At 41.2% G+C, this 18,427-nt stretch overlaps 1 protein-coding gene across 1 annotated transcript; it reads right to left on the reverse strand.

Moving 5' to 3' along the window:
* Positions 1-1,712: 1,712 nt before the first annotated feature.
* LOC109904026 (uncharacterized) lies at positions 1,713-16,023 on the reverse strand. The gene is made up of 4 exons (XM_020501087.2): positions 15,767-16,023; positions 10,664-11,116; positions 2,568-4,808; positions 1,713-2,428 (listed from the first exon to the last, which is right to left on the reverse strand). Exons 1-4 carry the CDS (start codon positions 15,930-15,932, stop codon positions 2,109-2,111), a joined length of 3,180 nt encoding a protein of 1,059 aa, XP_020356676.1. The 5' UTR covers positions 15,933-16,023; the 3' UTR covers positions 1,713-2,108.
* Between the last annotated feature and the right edge of the window lie 2,404 nt (positions 16,024-18,427).

The raw sequence follows: 18,427 nt of genomic DNA on the forward strand, positions 1-18,427 counted from the left end.
ACCTGGTTAAATAAAGGTGAAATAAAAAAAATAAAAAATGCCACCAGGGGTCTTTTCACAGTCCCTAGGTCACGGACAAATTCAAGGAAACATACACTATTATACAGAGCCATGAGGGCACAGAACTCCCTTCCATCTTATATAGTGCTAGTGAACAGAAAACCTGGTTTCAAAAAACAAATAAAGCAACACCTCATGGGACAACATCTGTGACCTCGTTGTTGTGTATATGTACTGACATGTATGTGTAACTGATTTGACACACCTACTAATTCCAGGGTTTTCCTTTATTTGTAATATTTTCTACATTGTAAAATAATAGTGAAGACATAAAAACTTTGAAATAACACATATGGAATCATGTAGTGTACAGAAAAGGGTTAAACAAATCTAAATATATTTAAGATTTGATATTTTAGAGAAATACGTTTTTTTTGTGTGAATGTAACATTTCTGGGATCTTTTATTTCAGCTCATGAAACACGGGACCAACACTTTACATGTTACGTTTCTATTTTTGTTCCGTGTATTTTCGCTGTTATTGAGATAACTAATGATAAACCCATGCAGCCCTGCGACTTCAGAGCGCGCACATTCACCACATGACAGGTACAAGCACTAAATGTCAGGTAGATTGTATATTATGCATGTATGAGCCAAACATTGACACGTCAAGTCCAAAACGGGAGGTCGTTTTCAAGCCTCTGGAATAGCTCTTTAAACAGTTTGCACTTACGACTCCACTGTATATAATTACTTCCCAAAAGGTTCAATTTCAAACAATATCATGAATGAGTACCATAGGGTCAAAATGGACGAAAAATCCTCTTGGACAGAAGGATATATTTTCCGGAAAGTATAAATGTTTTACCTTTTCACACGGGAGTTCCAAATGTCCGTTTTTATCTTTGTGATGTCAGAATGCGCTCTCTGTACCAAAATTACACAACAGGACAGTTAACCCCTGCTGCCTTCAAAGCACAGCACGCTGTGTGCTAATGATCTATAGGCTGTTTCAATTTCAAATGTCACTCTGAAATTAGGTGCATTCCGGCTCATTAATACACAGAAGTTGCTAGCCCATTTCACTGTCGTGGGCAATTTACATTTGAGACATGCTATGCTAATGTTTAAATGAGCCAGGCAACTTCTCTCTTGGATGAGAGCCCAAGCAGTCCCCCAGGGTTTCCCTAGGTCAAGTATGTAGACATTTGTGCATCTCCAGTCAGAACAAAACTTTCCCAAACCTTTTACCCCTGGCAGGGTTTGCTGCTGGCGCCCGCATTGCTTTCAATGTTGTTTTCCTTAATAATAATTACTTTGTACACATGTGCGTTTACCTTAGCATAATACAGGTTCTGTATTATCGTTTTAACTCATTTCAACTGTAGCACAAGATATGCATGTATGGAGCAATATGTATTCTGTCTATTCCTTTATAACTGCCAACATGCGAGGTACTAATTGCATAACCTTTATGGTGTTATACTCAATTGTGCTTATGTACATTCTTCCATTAGTTCTGTAAAAAACTGCTAATCACGTCATAGAAGTATAAGCTTGTGTTGTATCCTTTTGAAGATGCCCTCATGACCAGTCCTGTGTATTTATTTGGCCAGTTAAACATAGCTCTGCCCTGCCCCCTTGTGGAGCTATTCAGTTACTGGTGCATTTATACATGTCATGTTGTAAATGCAATGTATTATTCTTACAGCAGTGTAATGTTGTTTTATTGCTATTCCTGATATTCTACTGTAATTACTAATCATTCATCTATATTCTTTACTTTCAGAAACAAACCATATTGAATGTAATTTGCCAACATCACTGGAAGTGGAGTTGCTGACATCTTTGTTCATGAAGAGTGAGGCTAGCTTTTGTATTCTAACAACATATTCTTTGAACATACACTTCTTTACAGTTTTACTGGAGGGAGGAAAAAAATTAAAGAAAAGACAATGACAACTGTCATTTCATTACAAACATGCCTAGCCCATAATTCAATATTCACGTAGCGGTTGAACAAAAACTGCATCCCACCCCTAAAGTCATTGTATCATGGCAGGTCACCTTTCAATTCAGTCAGTCAGTAATTGCTGCAGATGTGCTCAATAGTGCTTGAGCGTATGGTACTCCCCAAAGCACGGCGCAACACACAGGGGTATGTCACAAGGTACACACATGTACTTTGTCAACTTCCTCTGCTTCCTCCTCCTGGTGCTGGAAAGGCAGACTTTGCAGTGCCTCCGTGTGCGACTACCTTGTGCAGCAGTTTGAGGTACTTTTGAGGGAAAATGCCGGGCATTGAGGCGTAAGGGATTGTCTGCAGCAGGACGGCCCCCAGTGGGTGGACGCCGAGGGGTGTGGTGCTCCTCCAGCAGCTCTCTCATGAGGTTCTCTCTGTACTTTTGGTAGGTAATCACCTCACCTATGGGGGCGATAAAGAGGGAGAATGAAGGAGTGGGTAGGTGAGAGATATTGTCAATATAATTGCATAATGGAAAAATGTGACTTGTATGTGAACTGTTTGTAACATTTCAAAAAACCTTGTTCATTAATTATCTCACCTGATAGCTGGCGGTGAACTATGTGGCCGTTGAGGACAGCAGTGTCGATCAGATGGAAAAATATCTTCTTATACCACTTGGTGGTTTTCCAGGCGCATGCCACAAAGCGGTTTATCATGTATGCCTTATTCACTGCCCCCATTTTGCGGTTATAGTCAAGCACACAGTCTGGTTTGATGTTTCTCTCTCCCGTCAGGTGGTCCACCTTCCCTGTGGGTGACATGGTTGCTGTATGGACAGTGGAGAGGACATGGACGTCTCGTTTGTCATGCCACTTTACTGCCAGCTGTTGACCGTTCTCCTTGAACTCCACCTCCCCCCTCTGCATCTTCCTGCTTCCAAATGACGGCATCCCCTTCCTGTTTGATTGGACTGTGCCACAGGCCCCTGTGCTGTTGGAGAACAGATGCTGGAAGAGTGTTGGACTGCTGTACCAATTGTCCACATACAAAGTGTGGCCCCTCCCGAGATGAGGAGCCAGCATGGTCATCACCACGGACCCGGACACCCCAAGCCCCTCATAATGTTGGACGTCAGTGGTGGACCCTGTGTAAACTAGAATGTCCTGGACAAATCCTGTCTTCACGTCGCACAAAAAGAAGAACTTGACCCCAAACCTGTGCCTTTTGGAGGGAATATATTGACGGAATGCCAGCCTACCCTTCCATAACATCAAGTACTCGTCAATGCATAAGTCCTTGTATGGCATAAAGACCTGACTGAATGCTGATGTCAGGCTGGTAAGAACAGTTCTTATTTTGTGTAAGGGATCATTTAGGTTGGCAGTAGCATTGTTGACGAAATGCAGGCATCGCAGCAGGACTAGGAAGCGATCTTGGGAAAAGAGAGTGGCAAAGAAGGGAGTTGCAAACATAGGATCCGTGCTCCAGTATTCCCTTAGAGAGTTCTTCTTCACTATTCCCATGAGAAGGACTGTCACTAGGAAGGTATACATTTCACTAATTGTGGTTGTCACCCATTTAGCGAGTTTACCCCTCACTCCTGGCTCTCTCTTCTCCTGTAACTCCAAGGCATAGCGATTAGTCTCCTCCACTATGTCTCCCACCAGCTTCTCTGTCAGAAACAGCTTGAAGCACTCTGCTGCAGAGGGAGTTGGCAAGGGGCTTTTTACTCCAGACTGGGACTCATCAAAGCCAACAGCAAGGCCAGGAGGGGTGAAATGGCTGGTGGCCTTCCAGCTACCACAGACCTCCAGTACTTCACCCACTGTTGGTCTGCCTCCATCACCACCAGCATCTTCAGAGGGACCTGGGACTTTGTCGATGGTCAAGGGGTCCTCAGATTCAGGGTTCTCAATGCCCATGAGGTTTGGCGGCAGCTCCTTACAGTCACTGTCAGAATCTGATTCCTCCGTTTCATACTCAGACTCATTGTCAGAATTGACAAAAATGTCCAGAATTTCCACATTTGTGAGTTGCTTGAGACTGACGCTTTTACCGCAGTCAACACAGCTAAATGGTTTCTCTCCCGTGTGACTCCTCATGTGCCTGGACAGAAATGTTGTTTCTTTGAAGGTCTTGCCACAAACAGGGCAGGTGCAGGGTTTTCCACCTTGACAGAGTCGGACATGGGTCTTCAGTTCACAAGTGGAGTTGTAGCGTTTTTTGCAAAACTGACATTCGCTGAGTCTCTTCTTGGCGAGAGTCAAATGATTCTGCAAGTCAGGTTTCAGAGCAAACTTTTTACCACAGTCATGGCAGCGGTGTTTTTTTTTAGACATGTTGCTAAGTTTGGAATAATGTTCCCCCATTGATAGGTTTGGATCTAATAGTGGGCTAGGATGCAATTGTGGGCTGCTGTCAAGTCCTACTGGGTCGCAGTTTTCGGCTGAGCTGTGGCTGGAGCCATTGTTTTGATAATCTGGAGGGTCACAGGGAATTTTGAAATCCTTTATGTGAGTCACTGTTACAAAAGGTGTGAGATCCACTGATTTAGTGTCACTCTCTCTATTCTCCACAGTCTGGGTTTGGGGAAGAGTCCAGCACTGAAGTGGATCCTCCTCATCACATTCACTTTTCACACAGGGAGGAGGGAATATGGAGTCTTCGGCATCAAAGAGCTGCTCTTTCTCCTGATTGGTCCCCAGTTCCTCCTGTTCCTCTTTAATCTGTGTGGGCCCTGGGTCCTCCTGCTGCAGACTGGGGATCCACTCCTGCTCACAGCGCTGCTGCTCAGAGGGAACCTCCTCTTCAGAAACAGCAAGAGAGAGCTGCAGGGAGTCTGGATGAAAGGAGCGGAGGAGCAGAAGTTATCTATACTGAACAAAAAAATAAAATGCAATATGCAACAACTTCTCATTTCTAAGAAATCAGTCAATTGAAATAAATAAATTAGGCCCTAAATCTATGGATTTCACATGACTGGGAATAGAGATATGCATCTGTTGGTCACAGATACTCTATTTTTCAAAAGTAGGGGAGCGGATCAGAAAACCAGTCAGTATTTGGTGTGACCACCATTTGCCTCATGCAGTGGGAAACATTTCCTTTGCATACAGCTGGTCAGACTGTTTATTGTGGAATGTTGTCCCCCTCCTCTTCAATAGCTTGGCGAAGTTGCTGTATATTGGCAATGCGCTGTCGTACACACAATCAATTGTTTCTAGATAGAGCGTTTCACACTTAGCTAGTCAAAAGCTAGTCAAAAGGGACCTTTATGGCTCCAATGTAGCATTTGAGTCTGAAGGGCATCATAAGGACGAACTATACGGAGAATCGTCAGAGGAAGTTCTAAAAGAATATTATGCAACATTTGTCAAAAGAAAAAATTTGACAATTCTGTCCAAACAAGAGAAAGTACTGGCACGTTTGTGCTACTTTCATCTATTGATGGTGAAAGTAAAAAAATGACTTCTTAAAAGGACCTGCCCAGAGGAAGTTGTCGGCACTATTTCAACATAATTTCCTGTCCTAGAGAGAAGGATGGGTAGTTATACATATTCACAAATTGTGGTTGGGAATTTCCACGCAGAGTTGATAAACATCAACAAAAGGGCCAGCATCCCGGAGTTGCCTCTTCACTGTTGATGTTGAGACTAGTGTTATGCGGGTACTATTTAATGAAGCTGCCCGTTGAGGACTTGTGAGGCATCGGTTTCTCAAACTAGACACTCAAATGTACTTGTCCTCTTGCTCAGTTGTGCACCGGGGCCTCCCACTCCTCTTTCTATTCTGGTTAGAGCCAGTTTGCTCTGTTCTGTGAAGGGAGTAGTACACAGTGTTGTACCAGATCTTCAGTTTCTTGGCAATTTCTCACGTGGAATAGCCTTCATTTCTCAGAAAAATAATAGACTTTCAGGAGAAAGTTCTTTGTTTCTGGCCATTTTGAGCCTGTAATCGAACCCACAAATGCTGATGCTCCAGATACTCAACTAGTCTAAAGAAGGCCAGTTTTATTGCTTCTTTAAATCAGAACAACAGTTTTCAGCTGTGTTAACATAATTGCAAATAGGTTTTCTAATGATCATTTAGCCTTTTAAAAATGATCAACTTGGATTAGCTAATGCAACGTGCCATTGGAACACAGGACTGATGGTTGCTGATAATGGGCCTATGTACGACTATGTAGATATGCCATAAAAAAAATCTGCCGTTTCCAGCTACAATAGTCATTTACAACATTAACAATGTCTACACTGTATTTCTGATCAATTTGATGTTATTTTAATGGACACTTTTTTTGTGCTTATCTTTCAAAAACAAGGACATTTCTAAGTGACCCCGAACTTTTGAACAGCAGTGTACATATAGACCCAGTTCAAAGTTAGAACACCTACTCATTCAAGGGTTTTTCTTTATTTAAAAAAAACTATTTTCTACATTGTAGAATTATTATTGAAGACATCAAAACTATGAAATAACATGAAATCATGTAGTCACCAAAAAAGTGTTAATCAAAATATATTTTATGTTGGAGATTCTTCAAAAGTAGCCACATTAAGGCAAAGGCAAAGCGACATCATACCTCCTCCTCCATGCTTCACGGTGGGAACCACACATGCGGAGATCATCCGTTCACCTACTCTCCGTCTTACAAAGACTCAGCGGTTGGAGTCAAAAATCAAAAATTTGGACTCATCAGACCAAAGGACAGATGTCCATCGATCGAATGTTCATTGCTGGTGTTTCTTGGCTCAAGATAGTCTATTTTTATTATTGGTGTCCTTTAGTAGTGGTTTCTTTGGAGCAATTCAACCATGAAGGCCTGATTCAAGTAGTCTCCTCTGAACAGTTGATGTTGAGATGTATCTGAAGCATTTATTTGGGTTGCAATTTCTGGGGCTGGTAACTCTAATGAACTTATCCTCTGCAGCAGAGGTAAATCTGGGTCTTCCTTTGATGTGGCAGTCCTCATGAGAGCCAGTTTCATCATAGCACTTGATGGTTTTTGCAACTGCAGTTGACTGACATTCATTGACTGACCTTCATGTCTTAAAAGGTAATGATGGACTGTCGTTTCTCTTTGCTTATTTGAGCTGTTCTTGCCATAATATGGACTTGGGTCTTCTACCAAATAGGGCTACCCTCTGTATATCCCCCCTACCTTGTTAAAACCCAACTGATTGGCTCAAGCGCATTAAAGAAAGCAATCCCACAAATTAACTTTTGACAAGGCACAGCTATTAATTGAAATGCATTCCAGGTGACTACCTCATGAAGCTGGTTAAGATAATGCCAAGTGTGTGCAAAGCTGTCATCAAGGCATTGATGGGTGTTCTGTGTGCAAGGAGTTTTGAATATTTGTTTTATTTCCTGTGACTTTGAAGAATCTCAAATATACAATATAATTTGATTTGTTTAACACTTTTGGTGACTACATGGTTCCATGCATGTTATTTCATCATTTTGATGTCTTCACTTATTCTACAATGTAAAAAATAGTCAAATAAAGAAAAACTCTTGAATGAGTAGGTGTGTCCAAACTTTTGACTGGTACTGTATATATAAAAATATCGATAACTATTGAAAGATAGCCGATATGCGTTTTTCTACAATGTAATGGACACAGTGCAACCTTTGGTAGGTAGGCTGCTGGCAGGCTTCGGCACAGCAAATCCAAGTCAGCCTGTGCTCATGGTTCTCACAGGGGAAGTGAAATGATAGGCTACAATGACTTTGCTCATGATCATGCATGCTGCAAATGACATGTAACTAAGTTCCTTGAAAGCTGTGGAACGTGTAGTGAAGCAAAACTTGAGTGGTCAAAACCATTCATCTTGGGGAGCAGGAGGAGCATAGAACACAATTATACCATTCGTAAAATTAATCACATATTTATTTTTAATACAGACCAGCTACAAAAATAATTGAAAATTGACAATTTATCCAATCGATTATGATCATTTTGGAGGTGCAAAAACATGTCCTGCTGAAAAGGTAGATGACATCCGCTCATCATTCACTCAGCCTATTGAGTCCACTGGTCCCACTCGCACAGAACTACACTATGCCTTGACCTCTTTCTCACCTCCCTCTCCAAATAAAATCCTGCAAGTAGTGAGGTCTGGCCGCCCGACAACCTGCCCACTCGACCCTGACACCCCATCTCCGGAGACCTTCTCCTATTCCTCAATTCCCTCATTCCTGACCACTGGCTGCGTCCCCTCGGAGTTCAAATCACCGGAGTCACTACCCCCAAGAAACCAAACTTGACTCATCTGACGTCAAAAACTAGAGACCTGTATCCCTCCTTTCTTTTCCAAAACACTTGAGCGCGATGTCTCTGATCAACTCTAGTTCTCTTTCATAACGATCTTCTTGACCATAACCAGTCAGGCTTCAAGAAGGGTCCCTCAACTGAGACCGCTCTCCTCTGTGTCAGAGGCTCTCTGCACTGCCAAAGCTAACTCTCTTTCCTCTGTTCTCAACCTCCTAGATCTATCCACTGCCTTCGACACTGAACTGTGATCAGATTCTCCTCTCCACACTGGGCGTCTCAGGCTCTCCACCCTCTCTCTATACACCAAGTCACTCAGCTCCGTCATATCCTCACATGGTCTCTCCTATCATTGCTATGCAGATGACACTCAACTACTTTTCTCCTTCCCCCTTCTGACACCCAGGTGGTGATGTGCATCTCTGCATGCCTGGCAGAGATCTCAGCTTGGATGTTGACTCCCCCCTTACTTACTATACCTGTGATATGTGGTTGTCCCACCTAGCCATCTTAAGACACATGCTATAACTGTAAGTCACTCTGGATAAGAGCGTCTGCTAAATGACTAAAATCTAAATAAAACCCAGTCCTGAAACAAAACGTAGGCTGACATTTTTTACATCATATCATAGGAAAAGACACAGCATTCACATGGATTTGCAAAGTGGGTAGTTCTGATGCGACTTTAAACCCTAGTACAGTGCCTTCAGAAATTATTCATACCCCTGGACTTATTCCACATTTTGTTGTGTTACAGCCGGAATTGAAAATTGATTCAATATATTTTATTCTACACACACAATACCCCATAATGACAAAGTGAAAACATGTTGACATTTTTGCAAATGAGATACAGAAATATCTCATTTAATTAGTATTCACGACAATCAGAGTCAATATAGGTTAGAATCACCTTTGGCAGCGATTACAGCGGTGAGTCTTTCTGAGTAAGTCTCAAAGTTTTGCACACCTGGATTGCCCATTCTTCTTCTAAAAAATTCTTCAAGCTCTGTCAAATTGATTGGTGATCACTGATATACAACCATTTTCAGGTCTTGCCATAGATTTTCAAGACGATTTAAGTCAAAACTAGGCCACTGAGGAACATTCAACATCATCTTGTAAAGCAACTCCAGTGTATATTTGACAGTGTGTTTTAGGTTATTGTCCTGCTGAAAGGTGAATTTGTCCCCAAGTGTCTGTTGGTAAGCAGACTGAACCAGGTTTTCCTCTAGGATTTTGCCAGGGAATAGCTCCCTAGTCCTTGCCGATGACAAGCATACCCATAACATGATGCAGCCACCATCATGCTTGAAAATATGAAGAGTGGTACTCAGTGATGTGTTGTGTTTTCCCTAAACATAACACTTTATTTAGGACAAAGGTCATTTCTTTGCTCCATTTTTTGCAGTTTTACTTTAGTGCCTTATTGCAAACAGGATCCACGTTTTGGAATATTTTTATTCTGTACAGGCTTCCTTCTTTTCGCTCTCATTTAGGCTAGTATTGTATAGTACCTAAAATGTTGTTGATACATCCTCAGTTCTATCACAGCCATTCAACTCTAACTGTTTAAAGTCACCATAGGCCTCATGGCGAAATACCTGAGCGGTTTCCTTCCTCTATGGCAACTTAGTTAGGAAGGACACGTATATCTTTTCAGTGACTGGGTGTATTAATACAATTTCCAAAATGTAATTAATAACTTCACCATGCTCAAAGGGATATTCAATGTGTGTGTGTTTTTTTTACCCATCTACCAATAGGTGTCCTTTGCGAGGCATTGGAAAACTTCCTTGGTCATTGTAGTGGAATCAGTGCCTGAAATTCACTGCTCGACTGAGGGACCTTACAGATAATTGTATGTGTGGGGTACAGAGACGAGGTAGTGGATCAAAAATCATGTTAAAAAATATTATTGCACAAAGAGAGTCCATGCAACTTATGTGACTTGTTCAGTGTGGGATTTGTTTTACTCCTGAACTTATTTAGGCTTGCCATAAGAAAGGGGTTGAATACTTATTGACTAAAGACATTTCAGCTATTCATTTTTTTTATTAATTTGTAAAAATGTCTAAACATAAATCCACTTTGACATTATGGGGTATTGTGTCAAGGCCTGTGACAATCTCAGTGTAATCCATTTAGAATTCAGGCTGTAACACAACAACGTGGAAAAAGTAAAGGGGTGTGAATACTTTATGAAGGCACTGTATATCACACTTTGACTCAAACTATGACTTATTGACTTAAATCGTCAAACATCATGGGTAAGCTTTGGCGATCGTCTTTCAGATTGAAAAAGTGGATTTCTACTGGTGTGGGTGTTTAACATTTTTTAAATGGTGATCACTGAAAGCCTAAACAGTTTATCAATTCAGTAGAACTGTAGTTAGATATTAGTAGGTATATATACGTACCTATTCTACATAGTTTTATCTCCGGTGTGATTCGCAGCAGTCTCCGTAGGCGATCATTCTCCTCCAGGTACTCCGCTATCATTTTCTCAAATGCCCTGAAAATCTCCACAGCAGCAGATGCCTTTAAACGCTCATTTAAAAACACACGAAACGACTCTAGTTTAGACATTTTCAGTCGACTGAGAGTTGGGTATTCAGCTAGTTTGGCTTTGTGAAGTGGGTCCTCCTGATCAAGTTCACTTTTCACATAAGGAGGAGTGAATATGGAATCTTTCGTATCAAAGAGCCCTTGAAGCTGCTCTTCCTCCTGACTGGTCCTGAGTTCTTCCTGTTCCTCTTTAATCTGCGTGGGTTCTGGATCCTGCTGCCCCTGACTGGGGCTCCACTCCTGCTCACAATGCTGCTGCTCAGAGGGAACACCCTCTTCAGATACAGAAAGAGAGAGCTGCAAGTCTGGAGGGAAGGAGAGGGTGAGAAGAGGTTTAAGCTATATACCACAGAATTAAATAGAACAATTATACATGTGAATTATAGCTCTCTATGACCTACATAACAGTGGCCTCGAACAAATCACAAATTGGACAAATCACTCGCTCAACCTCATTTAGATCTACTATTGAATAATATGGCAATTGAGCAACTTGGAGACTAAACTCCTGGGTGTAACCCTAGATAGCAAGCTGTCATGCTCAAAACATAGACTCAATGGTTGAGAAAACGGGAAGAGGTCTGTCCATGATAGTGCGCTGCACTGCCTTCTTGACATCTCAGTCTAGCAGACAGGTCCTACAGGCCCTAGATTTGTCGCACCTGGACCACCGCCCTGTGCGGCAAAGAGGGACATACAGTACCAGTCAAAAGTTTGTACACACCCACTCATTCAATGATTTTTCTTTATGTTTACTATTTTCTACACTATGAAATAACACATATGGAATCATGCAGTAACCAAAAGTATTAAACAAATACGTTTTTTTTTAAATGTAAAAAAATTATTATTATTTTTTAAATATATGAAATTCTTCAAAGTAGCCACACTTTGCCTTGACAGCTGTGCACACTCTTGGCATTCTCTCAACCAGTTTCATGACAGTCTTGAAGGAGTTCCCACATATGCTAGGCACTTCTTGGCTGCTTTTCCTTCACTCGGCAGTAAAACTCATCCCAAACCATCTCAATTGGGTTGAGGTCGGGTGATTGTGGAGGCTAGGTCATCATCACTCTCCTTCTTGGCCCTTACACAGCCTGGATGTGTGTGGGGTCATTGTCCTGTTGAAAAACAAATGATAGTGGGACTAAGTGCAAACCAGATGGGATGGGATATCACTGCAGAATGCTGTGGTAGCCATGCTGGTTAAGTGTGCCTTGAATTCTAAATAAATCGCAGATAGTGTCACCGGCAACGCACCCCTACACCATCACACCTCCTCCATGCTTCACAGTGGGAACCACAAATGGAGCTCAACCGTTCACCTACTCTACGTCTAACAAAGACACAGTGGTCGGAACCAAAAATCTCAAATTTGGACTCATCAGACCAAAGGTCAGATTTTCACCGGTCTAATGTCCATTACTCATGTTTCTTGGCCCAAGCAAGTCTCTCCTTCAGTAGTGGTTTCTTTGCAGCAATTCAACCATGAAGGCCTGATTCGCGTTGTCTCCTCTGAACAGTTGATGTTGCGATGTCTTTGTTACTTGAACTCAAAGTATTTATTTGGTCTGCAATTTCTGAGGCTATTAACTCAAATGAACTTATCCTCTGCAGCAGCGGTAATTCTGGGTCTTCCTTTCGTGTGGCGGTCCTCATGAGAGCCAGTTTCATCAAGCGCTTGATGGTTTTTGTGCGACTGCACTTGAAGAAACTTTAAAAGTTCTTGAAATTTTGCAAATTGACTGACCTTCATGTCTTGAAGTAATGATGGACTGTCGTTTCCCTTTGCTTATTTGAGCTGTTCTTGCCATAATATGGACTTAGTCTTTTACCAAATAGGGCTATCTTATGTATATCAACCCTACCATGTCACAACACAACTGATTGTCTCAAACGCATTAAGAAGGAAAGAAATGGCACTATTCAACTTTTAACAAGGCACACCTGTTAATTGAAATGCATTCCAGGTGACTACCTCATGAAGCTGGTTGAGAGAATGCCAAAAGCGTGCAAAGCTGTCATCAAAACAAAGGGTGGCTACTTTGAAGAAGCTCAAATATATATATAGAAAAAAATAGGTTACTACATGATTCCATATGTGTTCTCATAGTTTTGATGTTTTCACTATTGTTCTACAATGTAGAAAATAGTAAAAATAAAAAAAAACTCTGGAATGAGTAGATGTGTCCAAACTTTTGACTGGTACTGTATGTATGACCGCTAGTGCCGGGCAATGAAGTTATCTACATCAACCCTTTACAGACAGAACGCAGCTATAGTAACATGTCGATTACGACAATGTATAACTTTTCAGACAATTTTTAAAAAGTGCTGCATCAGACAGTGGATTTCTGCTCCAGCGTAAAATGATCTGTATTTTATCTGTCCCTGACATCAAACATCGCTGATTGATGTGCTGCTGTGTTCTTTTTTTTATGCAGCTTTTTATGGTATGGTAGCTAGGTGTGTTTTATTTCTACTAAATGTCTTGCTAAGTCATAGTATTTAACGCTCAGCAGCTGGAGATTATTTGATTGACAGTTCTGTTGCCTAGTGATGGATTTTAGTCCCGCTTCAGAAGGTTGTATTCCTTTACAGAAAAGTAAAACGTCCGTATCACCAGAGAAGGTTGTGTGTTTATTTTTTCACATTGTGTAGCCTACCCTAACAGACAGAAAAGCATGTCTGAAAAGCATAATCAATACAGGTCCTGTAGCCTAAAGTCATTTCATATGAAGCAAAAATGAAGAGTAGGTTACCCCGTGATTAGGGTAAGATTTCTACAGCCAACAGACACACACTTGCATCATTAGTGAAGAGCCTATAGGCTATAACACACAAGAAATATATGCTTTGTGTTAAATTAACTGTGATTTAAAATTAAGTGGGGGGGGAAACAAAAAATATTTTCGGTTAGGGATTACTCTTTTTTTAGGTTAAGGATTTATTTGTATTTTTATGGGAGACCAGGTTTAATTTTACGCGTTACAAAAGCACACTGCTTTACAATCGAGATATCTGATATGGCTTTGAAATACGGAGCGTGCGGAATGCGCATAGGCTATCAAGACTGCAATACCCCTCATTGCAAAGTTTTTGTTCAGCCATTACATTTACTGTTAATAAATGGCAATTAGCAGTAGGTGTTAAAAGCTACTTAGGAGATAGCAATCTAGCCCTATTTTGACAGTAAAATAACAAAAATAGCCTAATTGTCATGCTAAAATTCATGACAATCACTTGTATAACCTATTTATTGAATATCTCAGTAGTGTTTTACACACCTTAATAATGCATTGTGAATGGCATTCGAATGGCGTTCTAAGCTGATTACACATATTTTTTCTATAGGGTGACACTGGCAATTTTTTGGGGGTGCGACCAAATAATGGGCTGGTGCCATCAACTGAGGGGAAAATGTTAATCTAGAGCTCTGCACTTACAATCAGTTTGGGGGTGGGGTTGTGAGATTTTTTGGGGGAGGGGCACCACAGACAGCTTGCTAATACAGGACTAGTAAAGGCTAGTGACTTTTGGGGGAAAAAAATGTTAAAAAATCTGATTTTTCAGGGGGTGCTGCAAGACCCCTACATCCCACAGCTATGTTGACAATATGCTACATCTTTCAACCAACCATACTTGGGGATACTTTCATTCATTCTCAATTTGGAATGCACTGTTTTCTGTTTCCAGTTGCAGGTGTAACTCTGATAACCAGAGAATATTCCGAAAAATATAAAAGCCCTGTTTTGCACCGAGTGTGTTGTTCCCCGTGCCATTTTAGCTGCCCGACATCTCGCAATACCCCAAATCTTTGCTGGAACTAGTCATTTCTAAGCTACACACTGGTGGCCACATGTAGACCAAGATTTACACATATGCTAAATTACTTTTCTCACTTGATGAAAGGGGTGGATTTCACACTTTTCTGAACATTCTCTAGCTATCGGAGTTACACCTGCAACTGAAAAAAACACATTTATAAGACATCAGTGCCTTCCAAGTTGAGAATTAATGAAGTATCTCAAAGTAAAGGTAAGTTAATTTACCACCCCACCCAAGCTGCAATGCAAGTAAAAATAAATGTTTATTGGGCACACACATATTTAGCAGATGTTATTGGCTCCCGAGTGGCGCAGCGGTCTAAGGCACTGCATCTCAGTGCTTGAGGCGTCACTACAGACACCCTGGTTCGAATCCAGGCTGTATCACAACTGGCTGTGATTGGGAGTCCCATAGGGTGTCATTGTAAATAAGAATTTGTTCTTTATTGACCTAGTTAAATAAAAGGTGAATTAAAAATAAATACATTTAAGTAAAGGGGTGTGTTCCGTTCAATTCATTGTTTGTTACGTTTTGTGATGGTTTGTACTGAGCAACACGTTTCCCCAAAACGGTGAACACCATTCTTTAACAACCGTTGAGGTATGTTTGCTCCCATAGGGCGGCCTGATCAATATGGGTGTGATCATTTCAAATCGCAAAACTCATCGCCCTCAGGGCCACAATAATCACAGTTCTTCAACTCGGGTATCATTACGCCGATTCTGTTGCAGAAGGGTTTCATAAACGGAAGCAAACTACCTGAATTTGTCCAATTGTAACTTTCGTTGTCGTTGTGTTTTGCAACTGTTTGGACTAAACATTACGCCCAAATACCGTATTGTTTCAGTTGAATTCAACGTTGAACAATGTTCTGTCGTAATGAAAGCACCCCAGATTAAATTGCATATCGACCATTGCAGATCTAGTTATGATTTAAGCAGCCTTTAAACATGCCTGAATGCAACTGTACATTCTTTAAAATCAGCTTTTCGTGACAAAACAATGTATGGTAAAAGTTACAGTAGATAACGTCTTTAAAAATTGATATAGTGGTGATCACCGTTTGCCAAAACAGTTTATCAATTGAGTAGAACTATAGCTAGCCAGTAGCTCTACCGTATACTAACCTATTCTATATAGTTTTATCTCCGGTGTGATCCGCAGCAGTCTCCGTAGACGATCATTCTCCTCCTGGTACTCCACTACCGTTTTCTCAGCTGCCCCGAAAATCTCCACAGCAGCCACCGTTAAACGCTCATTTAAAAATACACGAAACGACTTTAGTTTAGACATGTTTCTGTAGACTGAGAGTTAGGTATTTTTCAACGAGTGTGGCTTAATCCACGAGGAAAGTGGCCATAAAAATCAGCGTCTCGTCAGCAACACTAAACAAGTACTTCCGGGTCTAAATAAAAGTCCCCACGTAATAGTAGAAAAGTGTTGAATAACCTATATTTATTTATTATATATAAAAAATATTTGTCTAAACATTAACAGTGATTCATGTAAGTAACATTTGCATTACTTTTGCATGACATGTTTTAATGTCAAATAAATGCCCCAAATGTAAAACACTGAAATGCATATTGGCTTATAGAGCAGAAATTATTCTAGGTGGCACAGTAAACATATTGTAGGCAATACTCAGCAGGCTTTGTTGAATGTATATATGGTGTCATTTCATGGGGCACTGAATAATACGGAGTCTTACTGGATTAATAAGGAGTGTTGCTGTTCTTTGAGTCCACCCATTCCATTGGCCACAATGTGAATCACTGTATGTGGAATACATTTCGGCTTACTCATAAAGCAAAAAATATTCTCAGACACCCAAGATATTGGGAATGAATACTACCACTTAGAGACAGAAAGTTGTGTTATTGATTAATCAGCTGAGGAAATAGCAAGCTCTATGAAAACTGAATCAAATGAGCAGCATCGAAATAAGCGAGGATACACAGAAATGTGTTTTGTCAGATGAGGCAAATTTTGGAGGGTTCAGGCATACCACTCCAAATAATGGTGTGCTTACATTGACTCGTGATGAATGGGAGAAGGACCATTTGCAGAGAAGTGGTAGGTATTTCAAAAAGTTCTTATGGTTAGGCCTAATTGCAGGAAACATTAAAGTGTCCAATTTACTGGAGGTTTTCAGCATGACACAAGTCAAACCCCCATGTACACATTTCTGTTGCCAAGAAAATAGGGAAGGTGTTGGCATGAGTACAGAAGGGGTTATGCAAGAACATGTATATCAGATTCATTGAGAATAATGGTGAACGCCATGAAAGAATGCTATAATTGCCAAAAGAAGATCAATCTGCAATGATGTGATGAAGTGGTGTAACTTGCATATGTACTATGGTTCTCAGATTATTTGGTGTATTTCAGGAGCTAATATCCTGAACCCTGATCTTGCATATAAGGACATCCAGGACATACCAGGCTGTGTCTGAGGAAGGCCCGAAAAATGTCCAAAGATTCCAGCCACCCCAGCCGTGAACTGTTCTCCTGCAGGTGGTACCGGAGCATTGGGTCTCGGACCAACAGGCTCGAGGACTTCTTCTATCCCCAAGCTCTGAGACTTTTGAACAACCAAAGACTCCAGGCACTGAGACATTTAAACAGCTAGGCAATGGATGCCCACCCTAACCCATGGTCCATCTGCACTGACCATCTGCAATTACTAAATGTATATAGCTTACTTTCTCGTGTTATTCTTATTTCTTGTGTGTTTAAAAATAACAAATCTACTTTATACATTTTGATATTGAATACTGCATTGTTGGGAAAGAGCTAGCAAGTAAGCATTTCACTTCTGAAGCATTGAAGGTACCCAAGATGCCTCTGTCATTCATAAATGGAAGAAGTTTGAAACCACCAAGACTCTTCCTAGAGCTGGCCGCCTGGCCAATCTGAACAAACAGGGAAGAAGGGCCTTGGTCATGGAGGTGACCAAGAACCCAATGGTCACTTTGACAGAGCTCTAGAGTTCCACGGTGGAGATAGGAGAAACTTCCAGAAGGACAACCATCTCTGCAGCACTCCACCAATCAGGCCTTTCTGGTAGGAAAGATCAAGATTCTCTGGTCTGATGAAACTAAGATTAAACTCTTTGGCCTGAATGCCAAGCGTCCCATCTGGAGGAAACCTGGCACCATCCCTACAGTGAAGGATGGTGGTGGGAGCATCATGCTGTGGGTATGTTTTTCAGCGGCAGGGAGACTAGTCAGGATCGAGGCAACGATGAACAGAGCAAAGTACAGAGAGATCCTCTTATGAAACCCTGCTCCAGAGTGCTCAGGACCTCAGACTAGGGCGAAAGTTCACCTTCCAAGATGACAACGACACTAAGCACACAGCCAAGACAACGCGGGAGTGGCTTTGGGACAAGTCTCTGAATATCCTTGAGTGGCCTAGCCAGAGCCTGGACTTGAACCTGATCGAACATCTCTGGAGAGACCTGAAAATAGCTGTGCAGCAACACTCACCATCCAACCTGACAGAACTTGAGAGGATCTGCAGAAAAGAATGGGAGATACTCCCCAAATACAGGTGTGCCAAGTTTGTAGCGTCATACCCAAGGAGAATCGATGCTGTAATCACTTCCAAAGGTGCTTCAACAAAGTACTGAGTAAAGGGTCTGAATACTTATGTAAATTTGATATTTAAGTTTTACATTTTTCTAGAAATTAGCAAACATTTTTCAAAACCTGTTTTTGCTTTGTCATCATGGGGAAAAAAGATTTAATACATTTTAGAATAAGGCTGTAATGTAACAAAATCTG

This window comes from Oncorhynchus kisutch, linkage group LG14 (assembly GCF_002021735.2).
Source record: "Oncorhynchus kisutch isolate 150728-3 linkage group LG14, Okis_V2, whole genome shotgun sequence".
In the NCBI taxonomy this organism is placed as follows: domain Eukaryota; kingdom Metazoa; phylum Chordata; class Actinopteri; order Salmoniformes; family Salmonidae; genus Oncorhynchus; species Oncorhynchus kisutch.